The 20340-nt window shown below is 37.0% G+C and overlaps 1 protein-coding gene across 1 annotated transcript; it reads right to left on the bottom strand.

The window, feature by feature from the left end:
- Positions 1 to 2538: 2538 nt before the first annotated feature.
- LOC139696771 (uncharacterized) lies at positions 2539 to 18859 on the bottom strand. Its single transcript, XM_071595606.1, has 8 exons — positions 18761 to 18859; positions 17345 to 17461; positions 14084 to 14293; positions 11834 to 12066; positions 10375 to 10602; positions 9247 to 9505; positions 8176 to 8428; positions 2539 to 4652 (listed from the first exon to the last, which is right to left on the bottom strand). The coding sequence occupies exons 1-8, from the start codon at positions 18768 to 18770 to the stop codon at positions 4601 to 4603; spliced, it is 1362 nt and encodes a 453-aa protein (XP_071451707.1). The 5' UTR covers positions 18771 to 18859; the 3' UTR covers positions 2539 to 4600.
- Between the last annotated feature and the right edge of the window lie 1481 nt (positions 18860 to 20340).

Below are 20340 nucleotides of genomic sequence, written 5' to 3' on the forward strand. Positions count from 1 at the left end.
AACAGACCTTAGTAAGGGTGGACCCCAAAAAATTTCAAACATCTTCATTTGGATCACATTATAAAAGTGAAATCATTAGTAGTAATTCTATCAGTGTATTAAGTTTATCAAGATAATAGAAATGAATTTACTGAACATAAAAAACATTTAACAGCAATGATGTTGGCATGAAACTTCACTGGAAGTAATTTGAATACACATGATATATTTTTCCATACTTAGGCATTTTAAAATTTATATGAATGATAAGGTACAGGTATCAGAAGCAGACTTGGAATGGGCAGCGATAGGTAGGGGATTAAGACAGTTTTGACTATTCTCTCAGCTATTTTCTAACAAACTATATGCAAAGGAAATATGAAGGATGGAAAAGGCTTGAGTTGGGAATAAAAGCAGATGTTAAGGTGATTAAATTCACTGGGTTTGCAGATGGTTAAGTAATATATAATAAGGTATCCAGTTATCATCAAGTGCTTTATAAGAACAACGCAAAAAGTGGAAGGGTTGAAGATTAAACACAAGAAAAAGCTAGTAATTGGGCTCTTGAGAAGTATGAAAAGTAAATTACATACTAAAGTAGAGTAGGTGTAGCAGTTCATGTATATGGACAGTATTATAGTGGAAAAAAGGTGTAAGGCATTAAGGAGATTGCATTGCTAAAAGAAGCATTAACTAGGAGATGATAATGATCCAAGGGTATGCCGAGTAAAGAATGCGAAGAAAAGATTAGTGAAAAGATTAGTGAGAATATGGTGCATGACACCAAAATGATCTTGGTCTTCATGGCAGGAGGATGAGTGTCAATTAGGACCGTCTGAGATATGGGTTTAATAGAAGAGAAGAAATAAGTAGAACAGAGAGGAAGATTAATAAGGAAGTTTAAATGAGGTGAGTAAAGAGAGGTGTTTGCTGGAGAAAATCCAAAAAAGGCAGAACATATTGAGTGGAGAAAACATTGAAAGGTAGTGGGTTGTTGAAAGCCATGGTAGAAGAGAGAATGTTGACGAAGCAGGGTAGAGGGGAGGGAGAGAAGGGAGAGAATAGGCATTTTAGACAGCAGGAAGGTTGGCAGGAGTTTAGCAGATATGGAGAAAGAAATGATGCAGGGCAAACCAAAGGAAAGTTTTTGTGGTAAATTAAAGATGATAGTTATTAGGGGCTGTCCTAAATCCACCATTAAAACGTAGAATATATTGAATGAAATTAGGAATTGTGATAAAATAACTTCTAAGTGGCAAGTGAATTATCTCACTTGCCTTTGGTCTGTGAATTCATGTAATAAAAATTGACAAATAAAACAAACTGATGAGTGTTCTTGTTAGCTATTTAGGAAAAATTACTTGATATACTTATAATTAAAATGAAACATCTGATTCCATCATTTTATCCATGGTGAATGAAGAGATAATGTTTCCATTAAAAAGCTCCTTACCATTTTCTACCTACTTACCCTAACAAGCTCCAACTTTTGAAATCAAAATAAATTTACCTTTAGCACATTTACCACCAGGGATTCTCTTTAAGATGGACAAATGAATACGTATACACCTTTTTCTTTGAAGCTAAAAGGTTTTACCAAGGAAACATGAGTTATAAAATTCAGTGAAATATTTTATGCCTACTCATTGGATTTAATGTAAGGGCTTGCTTAAGAGAATCTATAAATTACTTCAATCAAATCAACTCTTAGTTAACTGAGTGCCTTCCAGAGCAGTTTTCTACAAAGACTTTGTCGTGCCTTTTCTCACGGTAAAGATTCACCTGATTGGAACAAAAATAAAACTGAAGAGCCCTCTCCTTCATAGGATTAAGCACTAAATAGTTATGTACCTATATTGTATTATATTTATTTGTGCCTTTGTTTTTTTACAACATACTCCAAAGTATTTTAATCTATAAATTCATGTTTAGGTCCCCACTTTTAATTAACCAGTTCTTCCTGTTACAGCTGTGGTCTTGGGTGAATTTCTTTGGTGTGATTTCATAATCCAGCAAGTATAATTTAATGCCAATGTAGTTGATTCATGATGGGTGGTAAAATATGCGTAAACTTTTATGTAACAAGGCTTCAAATATAATTTTTTTTGTATTTGGCATAATTAAAAAACTGATAAAGTATATTTGGCATACAATTATTCCTATCAATTGTTTTCATTGTCCTAATTAAGAATTCTTCAAATTAAAGTTACTCCTAGTAAAATGCATCAACACATAATGATATTATTTTGTTGGAATATAAAATATTGGAAAAATAAAATTCTAAACTCTCAAACCATTTTTACTCCAGCTACATTATGCAAAATTAAAATGGTTTGACTTGAGAGAAGCGAAATCCTTTCTTGATGAGGGATTTGCAACTTGCAAATACAATAAGGTGCTAATCTTATGTTATCTCAAAAGAAATAACTGAATTGTTTATCTGAAAAATTATGGTAACATTTCTTGCCAAAGTTAACATTGACGATTCATTCCCAATACAAAAAAAACTAAATTATTAAAATTATAACTTGTTATGAAGCTCATGCATATGTTTCTTGTTTATGCTATGCAACTTCTTCATGCCTCAACTTTGATGGAATGGAGATATCATGGTAAAACAGTAAGCAGAGGCATTTCTTATCTGTTTTTCTAAGCCTCTGCACTAGTAGTGAAATAAATGAAAATTGAAATGTGGGTAATCATAGCGTTCAGTTCTGTCATGTATAAAAAAATGAAATAATTGACTCATTTTTTGAGACAAACTAAAGAAAGACGAACAAATTTTATAAAAGGCCTCGGGTCAGTCATCGAAGAAATTAGGACCATCTATGCATTTAAGCACCATAACAATGGACTGAAATATTCATCAAATATTTGTCTAGCTAGTCAACTGCACTTTCCTTTTATAAACAATACACTAATATCACCACAGTTTAACTTGAAGCTATCTTTAACATAGACACACATATGTTTACTCTTGGAACTAATCAGTGTCACTTCACAATTTCTTATGTGGCATGGCCAGATTCACTCTTCACTTGTCCCACGGGCATAAAATCAGCTTGCTGATAGTATTTTTTTCTTGAGCTTTGAGTAATGGAAGTGAGTGAACAACAAATACTCCATTTGCTGTGTTTTAGAATAATTCAAACTGCACTATCACATTCATATCTCACTCCTTTCCCTTATTCTATTTGCAATCCCATGAACATGACAGCTACATGCTGTTAACAGTCACTAATATTTATGGAATCCTTCTCTCCACAACTCCCACCATTTTTTTTGTTTTTCCCTATGACCACGGAAGATTCTATGCAGGAATTAATGTATTTTACATGATCAAGCTAATGCCTTTCTGTTGATATTAATTATCACATATTTACAGGACTTAAAAATAAAGTCTCGCTATGTGGTATTGGTCAAGGAGGTACTCTGTTTATTTAAGATTGCCAAAAAATGGATGTTTTCAGGCAAAATTTTGATATCTTTTCTCTTTTCAAACATTAAATCCTCCATTATATCACTAGGAATTAGAAGTTAACCTCTATATATTGCAGAAAATATCTTCTCAACTCTTCACTCATAAAATAGGATGGCTTACCCATATGAATAATAATCTTTTGAGTATGAACAACAAGACTGACTTCGTAAAGTAAGCAAGAGCCTATAGGCCATGATTACTGATGGATCATTGCATCAGCTTCAAATAAAGAACCAGTTTTGGCAAGTCTACCATGCAAAACATTAGGTTCTGTCATTGAGCCATACTTGTGGATTCATTAAAGCTTTCTGGAACGATGACACAAGTCTATTGTTTCAAACTGTAAACATTTTCAGATTTGATTGGCAGGCCATGTAGGGTAGCACACAAATGAGGGTAAAGAGTTTACATCTGTAACATCTCTTTAATAGAGTCTCCCTCTAATTCAACATTGTTAAACAATAAAAAGTATAAGGATTGATGTACACAATTCATTTAATTTAAGGAAGACATATAAATGCTATTAAAACTTAACGATCCTTAACAGAAATGCTAGGTTAGAATTTTGCCTTCTGATATAAAATGACCAACATTATATTAATGTCTATTTAACACCATTCACTAATTAATATAGACATAATTACATCTGCCTTATGACTTTTAATCTGCAAAATATTTAATGATATTTAATTTCATATGGTTAGTATTGACAACAACAACATATATTCTCTAAATTTGCTGATGTAATTAATTTCCACGAGTAATTTGATGATTCTCATTTAACCATTTTAAAATAAACTTTACTCTCTAAAACATATTCAACATTGATATTGTTACCTTGGAGTATTTTCTGTAAGTAACTTCAAAGATGATTCTTGGGGCAAATTGTGAGCGGAGACTTCTTCGATTAATGATCTTCTTTCTTTTGCAAATTTAATGAGGGTGACACTGTGGGGAGGGAATTGAGGAGGATGCAAATATATCACTGGGGAGGTGAACAACCACGCTTGTATTAAAAAGATCACCATGGCAGTCTTTGGCATGCTCAATTTATAAGTTTCTTCAGCTTGAGATTATTTCATAGTTTACTCCAAAAAGAGTAATTAATTAATCAGCCTTTATTTATATTCTGAAATGTCTTCAGCCAACCTTAATCCAGCGGTCAATGGAGTATTCTAAGGCAGCTAACCACCTAGAGAAGAAAGGAAAAAAAGAATATTCAATGGCATTGCCATTCATTTTTGATTTGCTTATTCACAATCTGTTTACATATTTCTTTCCAAGTTAATGCTATTTCTTTCAATAGATTGGTTTGTGCAGCACCTTAATAGCTTTTAGTAGTAATGTCAGAAAAAATCTTTATAAAAATTTTAATACCATTGAATGCTTCTTATGATAATGACAAAAAAGAGAAAATTTAATCTTTTGAGATGTTTACTTTCCACCCTTGCATACTCCCTGGGAAAGTGCAATTCTGAAATTGTAAAATTACAAACTGAGATTAGATTAGAGATAGAGATATTATTAGAAAATATTGGAAGCCATTACAAATATGATTCAAACCACAAATAGAAATAAAATTTGGACACTAAAGAAGTGCTGAGGCGTAGTCTGTGAGGCATGATGCAGTGATAGAGATGGCCACTGACTTCAAAGTATATGATTAATTTTCCAGAAATTATTTGATGAAAATAGTTTTTTCAGATTCGCTTAATTTTGTACATTTTATGACAAATTAAATGAAATAACCTGTAAGTCACATGGAGTAGGAATTTAGGAATTACATACAAAACACTAGATTGACGTAATTTAAATAAAAATTTGAAGTTATTAAAAATCAATATAAATTTATGTAATCTATTCTTTTAGGCCCATTTATTTCTTTGCCTCACCTAACAAGAAAATCAGATTTGTCACATGACAATCAGCTATTCTTCAAATCTCAATAATTTCTACTTGCTTTTATTCTGTTTAACATGCATATCCTTTTCCTCTCTATTTTACCTCCATAATGCTCTACTCTCTATCACAGTCTTCATCGTTTCATTGCCAATTAAAATTCTTCACATCCATCTTTCCTGCCTCCTTTGGGTTTCATCTAACAACTCTCCTTCCTCCCACACAATACCTAATACTTCCTCATTAGTGTTTCCTTCTGTCTTTTTCACCTATTCCATCCTTCTACACATCTACATCTCAAGCATCTAGCTTCATCTACTTTGTTTCTGATCTTTAAAAAACCACAGTACATATCTAAGTTTTCCCTTATTAATGCTTGTAATTCTTACATAATGTCCCGGCCATCATTCCCAATCTTTTAGGAGAACCTTCTTTACCTAATGAAATTCTTCTTCTTTTATCCCTTCTACTTTGACCATATTGATCCAAAACACTGCTTAAATAGGTGAACTGTTCCACCTACTCTAGTTTTTCCCTCCTATTTTAATTTGTAAATTATATTTCCTCTTCCTTGAAAATCTCAGAAACTGTGTTCTGTTTACAAAGTGTATTTAATGCTTACTTTTTGTTTTTTGCCATTATGATAGTAATGTTGCATTACTACCCTATTATATAAAATAGGAATTAAATCAGTCACAATGTTGGAAACAGTAGTGTAATTACTTCCTCTGAAAATCATGTGGGTTTCTTTATAAAAAACCTAACAAACCCAACTGCTTAAGGATGCTAAAAGATTAGAAACTTGATTGGAATTAATTTCGATTGCAAGATTCTATAATTGAAGTGGAATAATAGCTAGGTAAGTACAAGTGAATAGAACTGATTGAGTATGCCTGATTATGTCTTTGAATTAGAATGCAAGTGAGCTCAAATATTCATAAATAGAACTGATAACAATTGAATAACTGACATTTGGAATGTAAGATTGATTAAAACATCCCTTTGGAAAAATGGCACATATCATGGAGCAGAAAGATTTAATGTGTATTACAACCCTGTTGAAGGCAGTTATCATGCAGAAGGCAGTTATGATAGGATCATGTTTATAATGAAAATATTACAACTTCATTGCTCACCGGATGGCCAATCAATGAATATAATGATGTGGGAATAACATTGTTATCTCATGATGGGTAAGGTTTAGGGATCTCTGGGTGAGGAGTGATGATGCTAACAACAAGCTCTTTGTCTTTAAGAGAGACATGAGCAACGGAGAGAGTGAGACAAGTGATGCTGAGAGGAAGAATACTGCTGCAAGAAATGCTTTGGAAAAGAATTTTGAATTTTCTGACAAAGGTTTTCATGATGTTCAGATTAATTTGGCTGGTTTAAGAGTGTCCTCCTTGTTGGGATCTTGTTGATGGCAATGCTTCACCTACTCTGCTGCAAGCATCCTCAGGCCAGGCTGAAGTTCAGACTTCAGCTTGGCATTAGCCTCCAGCCTAGTTTAATCAGACTTCAATTTGACCTGAGAATGCCTGGGGTAGAGTAGGTGAAGCCTTGCTGTCACTAGGATGTCAACATGGATTGACATCCCAGTGACTAGCTGTAAAATCCCTAATTCAAGAATTTTGCTGGTGCTATGAACCGAATAGGTATTGCTAAATGTTTCAGATGCAAAAAGTCTGGCTACACCAGTAAGTTCAGTCCCAAAGTTCAATGTTATGGGTGTACAGGGAGGGGTATTGGATCTCTGATTGCAAGACATTTAAATACAAGATGGAGGACAAAAGAATAGAGAACTGGAGACTGAATCTCTCTAGTGCTCAAGTCTCTCAAATAATGTAATGCCAGGGAAAACAAAAGTATGTATCAGGGAACATTCATTAATGTACAGACCAGATAGTACTCAGTAGTTTAAAAATTTGAGAGCTTCTGTACATATCACCTGCACATTTGATCTTATGCAGTTTACAGCTAAATTTTACAGTAAGCTCAATAAACTCTGGGTAATCTGGACTCACTTAATCTGGATGGAGTCTAATTATGTAACAGGGTGGTTTTTAATGGGGTAACATGGTGGCTGCACTGTAGTATGTACTTTGTTGACAAATACATTTTGGTTACAAGTTTTTCTGGACTTTAATAAAAAAAGTTATAGATGTGAGCATATTTGTGGATGGTATAATTTAAGTGTGCCAGAGAGAGTGGACTGAGCATTGTATCAAAACTACTAAAATTTACAAAATAAAACAAGTACAATTATTAAAAGTTAGACTCGCATTTATCAAATAAAAACCTGATTGTCCACTACTCTGATGTGTGAATTTCACATGTTGTCAGGTTTAGTACTGGTTGAACTCTATTATCGCCTACCAAACCGACCTTCTGTTGATTACTGTTCATGGTTTTATCATCACTAGGGGAGCTAATAAGACATTATCAGTATTGATTGAAGTTACCTAAGATTAACAGAGCTGATTTCTGAGGGCATTCTGTGATATATTTTATTGAATTACATTTGTGTCAACTTTTCATAAGATTTTTTTACCTGTGAGTCCTTTGTTTATCATACCTAAGCCATTTTTATTTGTCGACAATTAATTAAGCACAATAATAGTGGTGAAAAATATTTACTTTTGAGAAATTCCCAGTTTATCTGGATTTTACTTGATCGGACAACCTCTAGTCCCAAATGGCCTGGATTAACTAAGGTATACTGTATATGCTTCCATTGTAGTAGTACTGTAGCATAATGCAGTTCCTATCCTGGGGGCACAAAGAACTTTTGACAATAGTTATTAATAGTACATTACCTCTTCTTATCCATTTCTGTGTCAGTATGAAAATGGAAGTGTCTCTGGTGATATGGTGACGCATGCCTCTGCCCAGTTGTGTGGTGTCTGTGGTGTCCTCCATGATGATGATGGTGGTGATGGTGATGATCAGCTGTTGGTGATGGTGCAAGGGGAGGCAGCACCTCAAAGGCGAAGAGGCGCTTCCCTGCACCTGGAGGGCCAACTGCTGGCGATGATGACTGTACCCTATATCCATGCAGGCAGGCCATTCCTGGAGGGGGAGGGGGGAAAGAAAGGGGAAACAGATATTGATTGAAATTGAGAGATTCCTTGCCTGCCTGTGTGCTGGATGGACCTCAATTTTGTTTCTGTATATGTTTTATGATAATATTATTCTATTTTCATTTAATTTATTCTATTCTATAATAATATTCTCTATGAATCCAATTTACATAGAAGTGTACATATATCTGCTGGGAAAGTACCATGGACTGCTAAAAATGTTGAAGAGTGGCTTTTTGCTGATAGAGGCAATCCAGATTTACTAATATTTACAAAAGAAGAAATAGCTGATATCTGGCTTTATCATGTGATATTGATTTATAATTGCATTAATTGACAAACATGTTTGATTTAAATATTGTGCAATGCTGTAAATCTTTCTAAGCTATTAAGTTTATTGTATAAAACACTAATTCATTACCTTAAAACTCTTTGCCATGAGTGAACAACACAAGCATATAGTCATAGTTTTCCATCCAACAGAAACAATATTTATGAGATAAACACTTATATGTATTTCTTGATTAAGTTAGTCACAGGATTTTATATACTGGCCTTTATATTTGTATGAAGATATTTTTTTAAATTGGGATTAGATACATTATTTTTATCTACCAACACACTTGATGACTCCTTATGATCTAATGATCTAACTTGAGAGGAAATCCTTTTATGAGTCTAGACTGAGAATTTTCATTACCACCGTGTACACTTTGAAAGGAAATTTTTTTAAAAATTTAAGAAAAATATCTCTGGGTAGTAAACTAATGAAAGTTCTCTGGTGCTTCATTATGTTCCTTGACTCACCCACTGCCAAGCGTGAATCAACATCTTCATAGAAAAAGAGGCAAGCATCCTTGAGGACACAGTAACGTCTCCTCCAGCCTCCCGTTGATGCCATGGACCCAGTGCTTTTCCCCCTCCTCCTCCCAGGTCCTCCAACACTTGACGAGCGCTCTGTTTCTGTTGCCTGGAGGTATGAGAGGTATCCAAAGCAATCTGGCCGAATGATAGCACCTGGACCCATGCCAACAAGCCTCTCAACCTCTTCTAGCCATGCATCTCCCTGATAATTAAAAAAAAAGGCTTTGATTTAATGCAGCAATGACTTTTTTTGAATTTTCATCATTAATAAAATATGGGAATATTCAGAAACATAAATATCATATTTCTACCTGAAGGTGACAATCTCTGAAAACCTTAGCCGTGTACACATAAAATTATAAAAGCATTGGTAAAATCACCAGAGACAAATGACTAATTGATAAAAAAAATATATAAACTTAAGCGAAAGACAAATATTTTAAATATTCAGGGGGCAATATTTTTAAGGGTCACTTGCAAATATTTCTTTCCTTAACAATCTGAATAAAGTTTTTTATTAGTTAAGTATTATTAAAAATTCAAGCTTTAGGATTTTTTAAATGACTAACGGGTCAATACGATATATTTTGGTGAAGACAGTGCATGTTGATAGGTGGAGGGTGGTCTCACCCAATGCTTAGCCCAACGCCAAGTGAATTTCATGTATTATGGATTTGGGGGGGGACTTCTTTCCCTGTGCCGCCTACTGTTTCCCAGAAATATCTGTTACACAAAAAATCATGCAGCTTGGGACATCCAAAGGGCTCCTAGAGATGTACCCGGGAATCGAACCCGGGCCCTATGTTCAGCAGTCTAACTCTGTACCCACTAGACTACCATATCCTCCTTGTGGCAAGGAGTTAAGCACCATAATAAGACAACACAAAGTGACCTAAACATTTTCATAATTCCAATAACTTTTGCAGTTGTTTGAAAAACTAACTTTAATCGGTCAGCAGGCAAACTGCAATGATAAGGAGGGTGGTTAATTTACAGTAGAAAAGCAAAGAATAAATGGTACGGAAAGTGTAATTAAACGTTGGATAAATATTATTTACAATCATTACAGACCTGACTGGACCTTTCGATTGCTATGCCCAATGCCCTCGACCACTGATTTCCCGTATCCAAAGTCTCCGCACCCAAGGTCAGTCCGAGGGCTCCTCTCCGCCAAATTCGGAATGCGATCGCTGGCTCCCACCCGGTGTCCTCGCCCGCCCCTTCTCCAGCACCATCTTTTGGCTCCAGGATTTCCAGAGAATAGCCTGCCAACGCCAGAGCTCCCAGAGGTTGAACTTCCTGGAAATCACAACAAAGGGAATAAAAAATCATTAAAACGTGCTCAACAACCTCATTAAAATCGTCTCGGCCATTATTTTTATCAAGCATGTGTCTACTTAGAAGTCACTCTCACTCCAAGAATTTAGAGAAACGAACCCTTGAACAGTATTCGGATCTGTTCTGAACAAAATTGGCCTAGTTAGACTGGAGGTGCACGAAGAAAAAGTAAATTAAATTTCTTATTTGATAACCGCTGGAATGCCTGACAAGAATCGTGGTTCCAACGGAGAAAAGTTTTAATAAGAAATAAAGTGATTTTTACACAAAATTCAAATATTTTTCTAAAACATATCATGTAAAGAAAATATATTTTATAAGGTTATCAAAAAGGCTAGAATAGGAGTTTCTTCATTAACAAAATAATTGATCCATACTGTCTTTAAGAAGATATAAAATAGTCAAGTTTACTTTTGAAACCGTGGTAATCATTATAAACCATCACTAAAATTTGATAAAGAAATAACCTCCCCGAACTGGTGGATTTTAAGGGCTGGGGTTCCCCTGGCAGAGTTCCTAATCAAAAAATAACACATCTGAAATATACCACTTAATGTATTAAAGGAAGAAATTCTAGTGACATGCTTATTATTCTATCAAATATTTCTATAAAAATGATCAATATTCTTAAAAATAAAGTTGAAAGGTATATTTACACTCCCTGCCATATATATCCGTGTGATGGCTTGCACAACATTACGAGAATTCGGTATGTAACCACCAAACATTCCAGGCATTCTACAAAGTTGGAAACTAGGGATGGCAACCTTATTGATTTATGTTGGTGGAGCATTTATAATGTAAATTCCGATTTATAAAAGGTTTAATAAAAGTCATCCAAATGTTGAGTGGATGATATTCTCCCACCCATTGAAAGCATAGCGCCCTCATAACGGTAGCGCATCCAGAGAAACTTTAAAGGAAAGAGAGCATTTTTAAATATGAACAAAAATAATTTCATGACCGGTTTTCTAGGAATAAGTAGTGCCGGATAATAATATTAATTTTGAATTTTATTAATTCCAAAAACATTCCAAAGGGGGGGGGGTGTCGCTTTTATGCCTCACCCTTTAAATCTTTCCTTGAATGATAATTAAATTTAGCAATTTATCTCGTGAATATGCCCATGATTTAGTTACTAGCGAGCATAGTAAGCTTGTATTCAAAGGAAAAAGAGCCCCATCGGCCATACCTCCTCAGTCTTGTAGTAGTATAAGCAATGGTTTCGCCGGAGGCAGAACCATCGCCTGTGCCACCGGCCGACTCCCCCTCCGCTCGTCGCCATCTTCCACAAATACCCGGCCAGCAGCATGTCCGCAACGCCCTCGGCCTCGCCCCACTCCGTGTCTACGCCCTCCACCGTGCGGAGGACCGGGGTGAGGACGTCGCAAGTTCGCGCCACTTCCAGCTCCAATGTGTCCGAACCTTCGAAAAAAATTAAAGTGGGACCCTTTGAGAAGAGAGGTCGCAAATGTACGCAGTGACCTCACACATGGTTTTCATTTATCTTACAACCGACGCGGCGGTTCGTAAAAATGAGAAACTGCGGTTTTTGAATCGCCATTAACACGTGTGATACACCTAGAGTGGTGTGGCTACCAAACTATGCGTCTCAAATTCCTAGGTATTAGTTTCACAAATGTGTTAATGAATGCGGAGAGCAAAACCTAAACATTCGCGTCCTTTATCATCATATTATCTCATTTCTCACGACACCTTCCAGGGTTCACTGATGGACACTGCGTCAGGACTTTTAGTAGACACAGTTGTTTTTTGATCCAATCACTTACTGAAGTCTGTTACATGAAATCAAATATAGATTTTCAACTCAGAATATTTTTAGATTAAAATCTATTTCAATTTTGAATCAGCACGACGCATTTTGCAACACCACTTTTTCACAACCAGCCGCCACTGATTTTTTTAAATTACATATTTTTAACCTTTACGTCATAAATTACTTTCTTCCGGTGAAGCAATGAAGATAGTGCATTTTGTCGTCAAATTAATGTAAGGGATTCTGTTTCTTATTTGCTTTATCTGCCTCTAATTATTTAAATGCATAGAGTAATTTTTATTTTACTAAAATTTTACTGACGTGACTCGCTGTCTTAAAAAATATCTGTCGGGCAATGATTTATGAATTACTTTTGATAATGTAAATATTTGATGAACACCGGCTGTGAAGTACTCTCCCGTCTGTGTTTCCGTTATTTTGCGTACATATCTGATAACGTCATAATTCAAACGCTCATTGTAATTTTTATGTTTACAGCAATATACCCGATGCTGCCCACCAGATTAAAAAATACGTTTTACGACCCATCGATGGGTGAAGCCGTGCATTGCTGTGACGCACTGCAGCACCCTAATGTGCACATAAGGGTGGTACCAATAAAAGCTAATGAAAACATTTCGTATCCTCTGACCTTCGAGACCTCTGACCTGTATATTCTTTGGGACACGCCACAAGCAAACTGTAAGAAGTATTCTAGTTCTATACTGATCTAACGGTCACTCAAATTAAATATAAATATGATTATCACCTCAATGTACACTAACATTCTAGTTTAAACAACACAGTACCTTAAATTGGTAACCTCGGAATAGTATAATATTTCAATGAAATGTATTTAATTCTAGTTACAAGGACATCATCTAAGAAGTACACGTGAATCCTGATGAAATAATTTAAAATATTTAAATATATTTACTATTTAAAGAGATCAATATAATGACGAATAAAGTTTAAAGGGAAGATTATAGTTCATGCTGGATACTAAAAACTCTAAATTAGCGATTTTGATCCTCATGTAAACATTTTTAATGCGAATTAAATAAATCGGAGAAATTCAGATTCCCGTAAATTTTTAACATCACTAAATGGAAAAAGCAATAGTTATTATGAAATTGGCAATATTAATAGGTTTGTATAATAAAGATAGGGTCAGATCCCACTCATGCAAGTCTGTTTACTGTCGGTAAGTGTATTTACAAGACTATTTTAGACTATGTTGCTCTGGAATAAGCCTGGAATGATGAGTTGCGGATTATTTCCATGGATAAATCATGCCGGATTCAATTATTTTAAAATTTCATATAAATCAACCAAAATATAAAGCAAAATCTCTTTGTTTACTAGTTAAAAAAGTAATTTAAGCGATCAATGAAACCAGTTCGTTTCGAGGAAAAATCCAATGACTCAAAGAAACGGCCGAATTCAAGGCCTCTCAGATGAGTCTTGATTGCAGTTTGGAGCATTGTAACTCATATGCGAGGGAGATGCAGACGCGTTAAACATCAGAGCATATTTTAATTCCAACGGTATATTGCGCGAGAACAGGTGGATGGCCTCTTGAGAGAGAGACACCGGGCGGAGACGCCGCCCCGGGACGTATCGGCGACCGACGGGGCTCATGAGCCCCGCGGTTGGCCTACTCACCGGCGTGGGCAATCTTGACCACCTCCGAGTGCGAGGCGTCGAGCACAGGAGCACCGTTGACGGAGAGCACGATGTCGCCCACCTCGAGGCCCGAGCTCTCGGCGGGGGTGCCGGCCTCGATGGCGGACACGACGACGGGTCGGGAGCCGTGGATGCGGAACCCGAACTCACCACCACGCTCCCTCTTCACCACCACCCGCTTGTCGCTCTCTGTGGGCCCGACATGGAAATTATGGAGACGAAGGTGAGTGAGTGCGGTCCATTGATTGAATGGTGCCGTTTAAAAGTGATGTCACGCATACACGACAATTGAGAAGCAAGGGGGAAGGGTCCGGACTGGGGTGGATGCAAGGGAAAATATCACGTAACTCTTTCGCAAACGCGGAACCATCTCATCCGACAATACAAAACAACAATCACAGGACCATTAAAATAGATATCATTAGTCGTAGTCTTTCGGTCAAGGTAAATTTCAATGTATCCATAAAAAAGCTCCACTTCCTTTTATCACAATTAAACAATACTGAACATCACAACACCATGCAATTCAAGAAAAAAATCTATAGCCATGTTTTTCTACCTTTTGCCTTATAGTTATTTATCATGCATTATTAAGTATTACTAGTTACTTCTATTCTATACAAGATTGGGTGCTAATGAAAGAGGCTACCTTAAAAATCCAAACTGCGGAAATAAGGTTCATTTGATTTCAATGAAACACTGAACTAGATTAGACAAATTGATTGAACAAATCTTTAAGAGAGAAACTAGGCTTCTTGTAGAAAGTGATATCGAAAAGAACCTAACATCTATATTTATATAGACAATTAATAAGTAAACATTCAACAGACAAAAAATTATTCAAGTTATGAACGGAGAAATACTTCAAATTAGCTATCGAATATAAATACAAGGGAAGAAGAAATATAAATCGTCAAGAAGGTTGGCTTAATAGATGACGACAAAACTCACATGGTACGAGTGAGATTCACGGATGAGTGTAGGAGAGGGTATATTACCCAAAGAGATTACTGGAACATCTCTGGGATATCGAAAAGACAAACAGATTAAGTGAAATGAAGTAAAAATACAAATATATCTTTCCATTAAATTTTTATTGTAACTGTCAGTGGAACTAGTTTTGACGCATCGGCGTCATCCTCAGGTGACCTGAGAATGACGCCTACACGTAGAAACTAGTAGTAGTAGAATGATTCATTCGTATTTTTACTTCAGTGATAATGGGTTTTCACAAAATTTAGCCTAAAAACATCAAACATCAATTAAGTGAAGGTGGGAGTAAAGAGGGACATCGCCTGGATATCAATACTGATTCTCCAGCCTTTAGACTAACACTTTGAAACTAGCTACCTCCGAACTTATTAACGAGGTAAGATTAGAGTTGCCCAGTGTTTGATAAAACTTAGATGATAATCCATCATCTGGCATGGGAAGTTGGCGAAGAAGAATCAGGACTTTAATTTTTGTAATACCAAAAATCATGCGACATTAATGTTAAATTTTTCCTAGTTTTGATTCATTAGTCTGATGGAATATTATTAAAGTCTCATTTCTTTGGTCTTAACTGTATTTATGCGAACATTTAATTCAATAAAACACTTAATGTTCCACTTCCTTCGAAGAAGGTTGAAGGAAAAACCGACAGCAGTGGAGTTGATATTTCTTAAAAGGCGATGGATAGTGTTTTGGGAAAAGGAAAGGATAGCCTTTTTTAAACAATTAGGGTAAACATTCATTAACAGACGACCTATATTTTTGGACACAAATATATAAACAAATATACACATGAAGAAATCGAGAGAGTAAATATTACAGTTTCAGAAACTCTGTTTGAAGCCAGTAACATTTCAATAAGTTAGATGATAGAGTTATATAATGTACAAACTACTCGATGAATTCAAGGAAACACACAACCCGTATTTAGATTTATATTTCAGATCAATTTATTCATTAATCAAATTATATGCATCCACTAAAAGAAAGTGATTATTTAAATAAATGAAGTTAATTGGTTCAATTAAATGCAAGATGGAGACTTACTCTCAACAAACTTCCACTTTTTACAGAAAATAATAACTTTCCAAGAAACTGGAGAAAAATCAAGATTTAGAGGTCATCATATTCCAAGAAGTAATAAGTTTTTTGTAAGAAGAAAAAAAATTAAAAAAGTATTTTTTCAAAAGTCTTAAACTACGCACAAGTTAATGAATTAATATAAGCCATATGGTAGGCAACTATTTTCTTCTCTACTAAATTTGACAATTTTATATTTCTATTGCAACACACACGACGATATTATTATTCAACGTGTAATTGCTAAGAAATGTATGTCAAAACTTTAACGACGTACTGTTTTAAACTTTTAATCAGATATTTCCCTATAGAACCTTTAGTAGTCAGCTTATACCTTACATAGGTAAAGCCATCGCTAAATGCAAGACGAGAGAGCATAAATTAAGATTATTTGGGTACTGGCTATCATGAGTGGCTAGGGTTACACTGTTGACATTTTTAATATTACGGATTACATAACCAATCCTTAATGGCTTAGTGTTAACTGATTTTCAGCAGTGGATTAATCTGACAGCATAATGAACATTCATAGGAATATTTCTCACCAAACTTTTCATTAGGGAAAAAGCGAGATGAAAATATAACACAGGAATTTGGAATCAAAAAGTCTTTACTAAAGACTTACTTTTTCGCGTGCCTGCTAATGACTATACGCCATGCAAAGTATTCTGCGTCGAAAATAAAAATAAATTTATAGCATCCTAGCAACCGTGTTTAACTCAGGCGACATATAGAAAAAATGCGCACTTGAAGAAAATAACTCCTAAGGGAAGGTAGAACCGATATGAAAATGGAACATATGGGACGTTTGGTGCAAGGGTCTGGCGGATACGGTGACAAGAGCAACCTGAGGAATGTGATCAATAGCCCAAGGCAAACTGAGTTTGTGAACGGGCGAGCTAGTATGGCGGAACTGATTCGCTGCGGAAGAAACAAAACACTCGGTTGGAGCGCAGCTCGACGATGCTCAGCGGATGAATAGGTCCATTCCTCGCAAGAGTCGTGCGTTCTGGACACGATCCGAATTTTTTTCTCCCGACATGCCGTTCATGAAATCGCTTTCGTGGGGCTAAGGGGAAGGGATAGGCCTCCGCAGAGGCGATGCGGGAGAGCTTCGGTCATTAGCTTCGGCGAGAAGGCCGCTGGCATTCCAAGTTCCTTCCTTACCGCCTCCTCTGCGCGGCAACTTTCCGATAGCCATCGTCTCCCTACACCAAACGAGCAGCATCTTACGAAAGAGTTGCTCCACACATTTACGGAGGCTGCCATCTTCGTGCTCTTTTGCTGGAGGGCCAGGATCCATGGGGTTGGAGAGAAAAGACAGACGTATGAACACAGAGAGGAAACAATGGGAAGAGAATCACAGTTCCAAGATGATTTATTTAAAATAAAAACGAAATGGTTAAACGGTTTTGTTATAGATATCACTTCGCTATCGCCCCCAGTTACCCCCGTCGAATTCCACTTGTGCCGGTGAGTTTAATCTTGAGTAATGACAATTATCCGATGTTTACCTCAACTATGATTTATATATATAATAAATAACTACTCATAGGAAAGTGCAGTAATATTTTACTCAAAGTCAAAGGGAACCGATTGAACTAAGACGTACTCAATACTTTTGATAGTTAGTAAATTGGAAATCTAATCAAAACGATGATTATAAAATTAATTAACTTTGCTGATCCTCAGAAGAAATTCGACAGTATTTTTAATTGTGTGTCACCTGACACTGACTATCAGCAATGCGAAAAATGAAAACTGACTGCGATAAAGATGAAATTAGTTCAACAGTTTAACGGCAGTTTAATAAGCGAGTTTAGGATTACCACGTCATTTTGAACAATTTACCGAGTCCACACGAAATATTTATAGCGTATAACGAAGATCGTCCCGTCCATATGGCGAGGGCGAATGGATTTCAGCACTGACGGTCTCATTAGCACTAGGATGTCCCTCGCGGTGACTTCTTCGAGACGAAAAAAAGAACAATCAGCTGGAACAAACGCAAGTATTTCGACACCAAAAGTTTTTTCCGCGCAGTTCTGGCACGCGATCAAGTATTCTAGCTCCGCTCCCTCTCCCCTCACATCTCTCACCTCGTCCCTTTCCCATACCCTCCCAGCACCCCACGCCATTTGGGAAACCACAATTACATAAGGCTGTCAACGATTAAAATAAGCGGAGTGTCGCGTAACCAAAGATACGGGTCGCGAGGTTCGGTCGTTATACCACCCCCCCCCCCCCCGCGTCCTCAACCTCGATCGTCACCGCGGCCATCACTCGCGGCACGCCCGACACCCCATTCGAGCGATCTAGCACAAACGGTGAACCCGTCTTTCGAGAGAGCCTTCGTGCACCGTTGGGCGAGTTTGGATGGCCGATCGATGACAGCGGGAGATCCCCAAGGGGACAACCGCGGACGTATCCGCTCACCGGCACATGCTAGAGGGCGTCGACGCGATGACAAAGGGCAAACATTCCCCCTCCCACCCTGAATTCATACCCACCCACCCACCCTCGCGGACACCTCACTTCGCGACGAGCACGAAGGAAAGGATGCGAACTCGAATGGTCACTCACCGGTCACCATGGCGACGGGAGAGTGCAACGCGGCGGCCTTCCCTCGGCCTATGCCGTTTCCTGGACAGCTGTTGTGGCGGCGGACGAGTCGAAACTTAGCCACCGAGAGAGAGTCGCTTCAAAGGAGCGAGGTACCGGGGAGTGGGGGGTCGAGGGGAAGGTGAAGGGGAGGTGTGGGTTAGGAGAAGGGGGTCTGCCGTGGAGTGGGGGCGGGGCAGGAACAAGCAAGGAGGAGGGGAGGGGAGATAAGAGAGAGAGGAACTCGCAGGAAGTGGAAGGACGCGAAGGGGAGTGCTGGCGGGAGGTCACGCAGGAAAGTCACACACATTCAAACTCGAAAACCCCGAAAGATGGCAAAAATATAGTCATACGGTTGTAAGGAAAAGGGATAAAAAGTATATAGGGCGAACCAGAAGGGTCCAAGCAGAAAAAAGTTTACTGGACTGGGTTCCGAACCGCGAACTCCCTTCCCATATCTGTATATATATATATATTATATATATATATATATGTTATATATATATATATTATATATATATATATATTATATATATGTATATATATATATATATATATATATATATATATATATATATATATATATATATATAACGATTGTACGGAAAAACTCATACGAGCGGCACAATAATTGGCTGACACAACATAACACAAATAGAAAAGAATAGACACATATAAAAGAACACTTACACGGTAAATTTACCGTGTAAGTGTTCTTTTATATGTGTCTATTCTTTTCTATTTGTGTTATGTTGTGTCAGCCAATTATATATATATATATATATATATATATATATATATATGTTCATATATATTCATTCATATGCAAATAGATATAAGGAAAAGGGATAGGAACACACACATAGGACGAACACAGGATAGGCGCTCTAACCACTTAAGCTATCGAGGGAACGTAATTTACACAGATCTGCGGGTCTTTATTCATCCAAGTGCCCCGATTCTTTGGCTAAGAGATGGCATCAGGGGGCTCTTTCACCCACCACGTGCCAAAAACGCACTGTTCCTTTCCTTAATAATGTTGTATGATTTCTTACCTACTATCCTTTCTTTTTGTGTGTCGTCTATTTCTCCTTTCGTCTCCTCCTTTTTCTTTTGGTCTTTGGTGGTGCAAAGATTGAGTCCGCCGCTCCACCCGACTTTACTCACCTCTGCATCAGAAATAGGGTTGTTTTTCTGTGGTGTGTAAGGTGGGGTGCCCCTTTCTTGTATACAGACGACCCGCCAATCTCAGAAACATTCTGAAATCCACCAACCCTTTGGCACCCTCATTTTTTCCCTAACTTGCAACCGCCCGCGATGTAAAACGTGTCTGCTTATTCCATTCGAATGAATAAACACCGCTACTCCTGTAATAATGCCTCACTCTCTTTTCTCCCTATCTGATACCACTCGAATTCTACAACCTTCTCTTCGACCAGTATTTCTCCCTATCCATACCAGAATCCCTATCCGAATTCAGGCGCCATTATAAAGGGGAGAACTCGTGAATCCGCTTACATACTAGCTTTCCGATCTTTTGAAATTCCCACTCTGAACCGCCA

This window comes from Hetaerina americana, unplaced genomic scaffold (assembly GCF_022747635.1).
Source record: "Hetaerina americana unplaced genomic scaffold, ioHetAmer1.1.p SCAF_7, whole genome shotgun sequence".
Taxonomy (NCBI): Eukaryota; Metazoa; Arthropoda; class Insecta; order Odonata; family Calopterygidae; genus Hetaerina; species Hetaerina americana.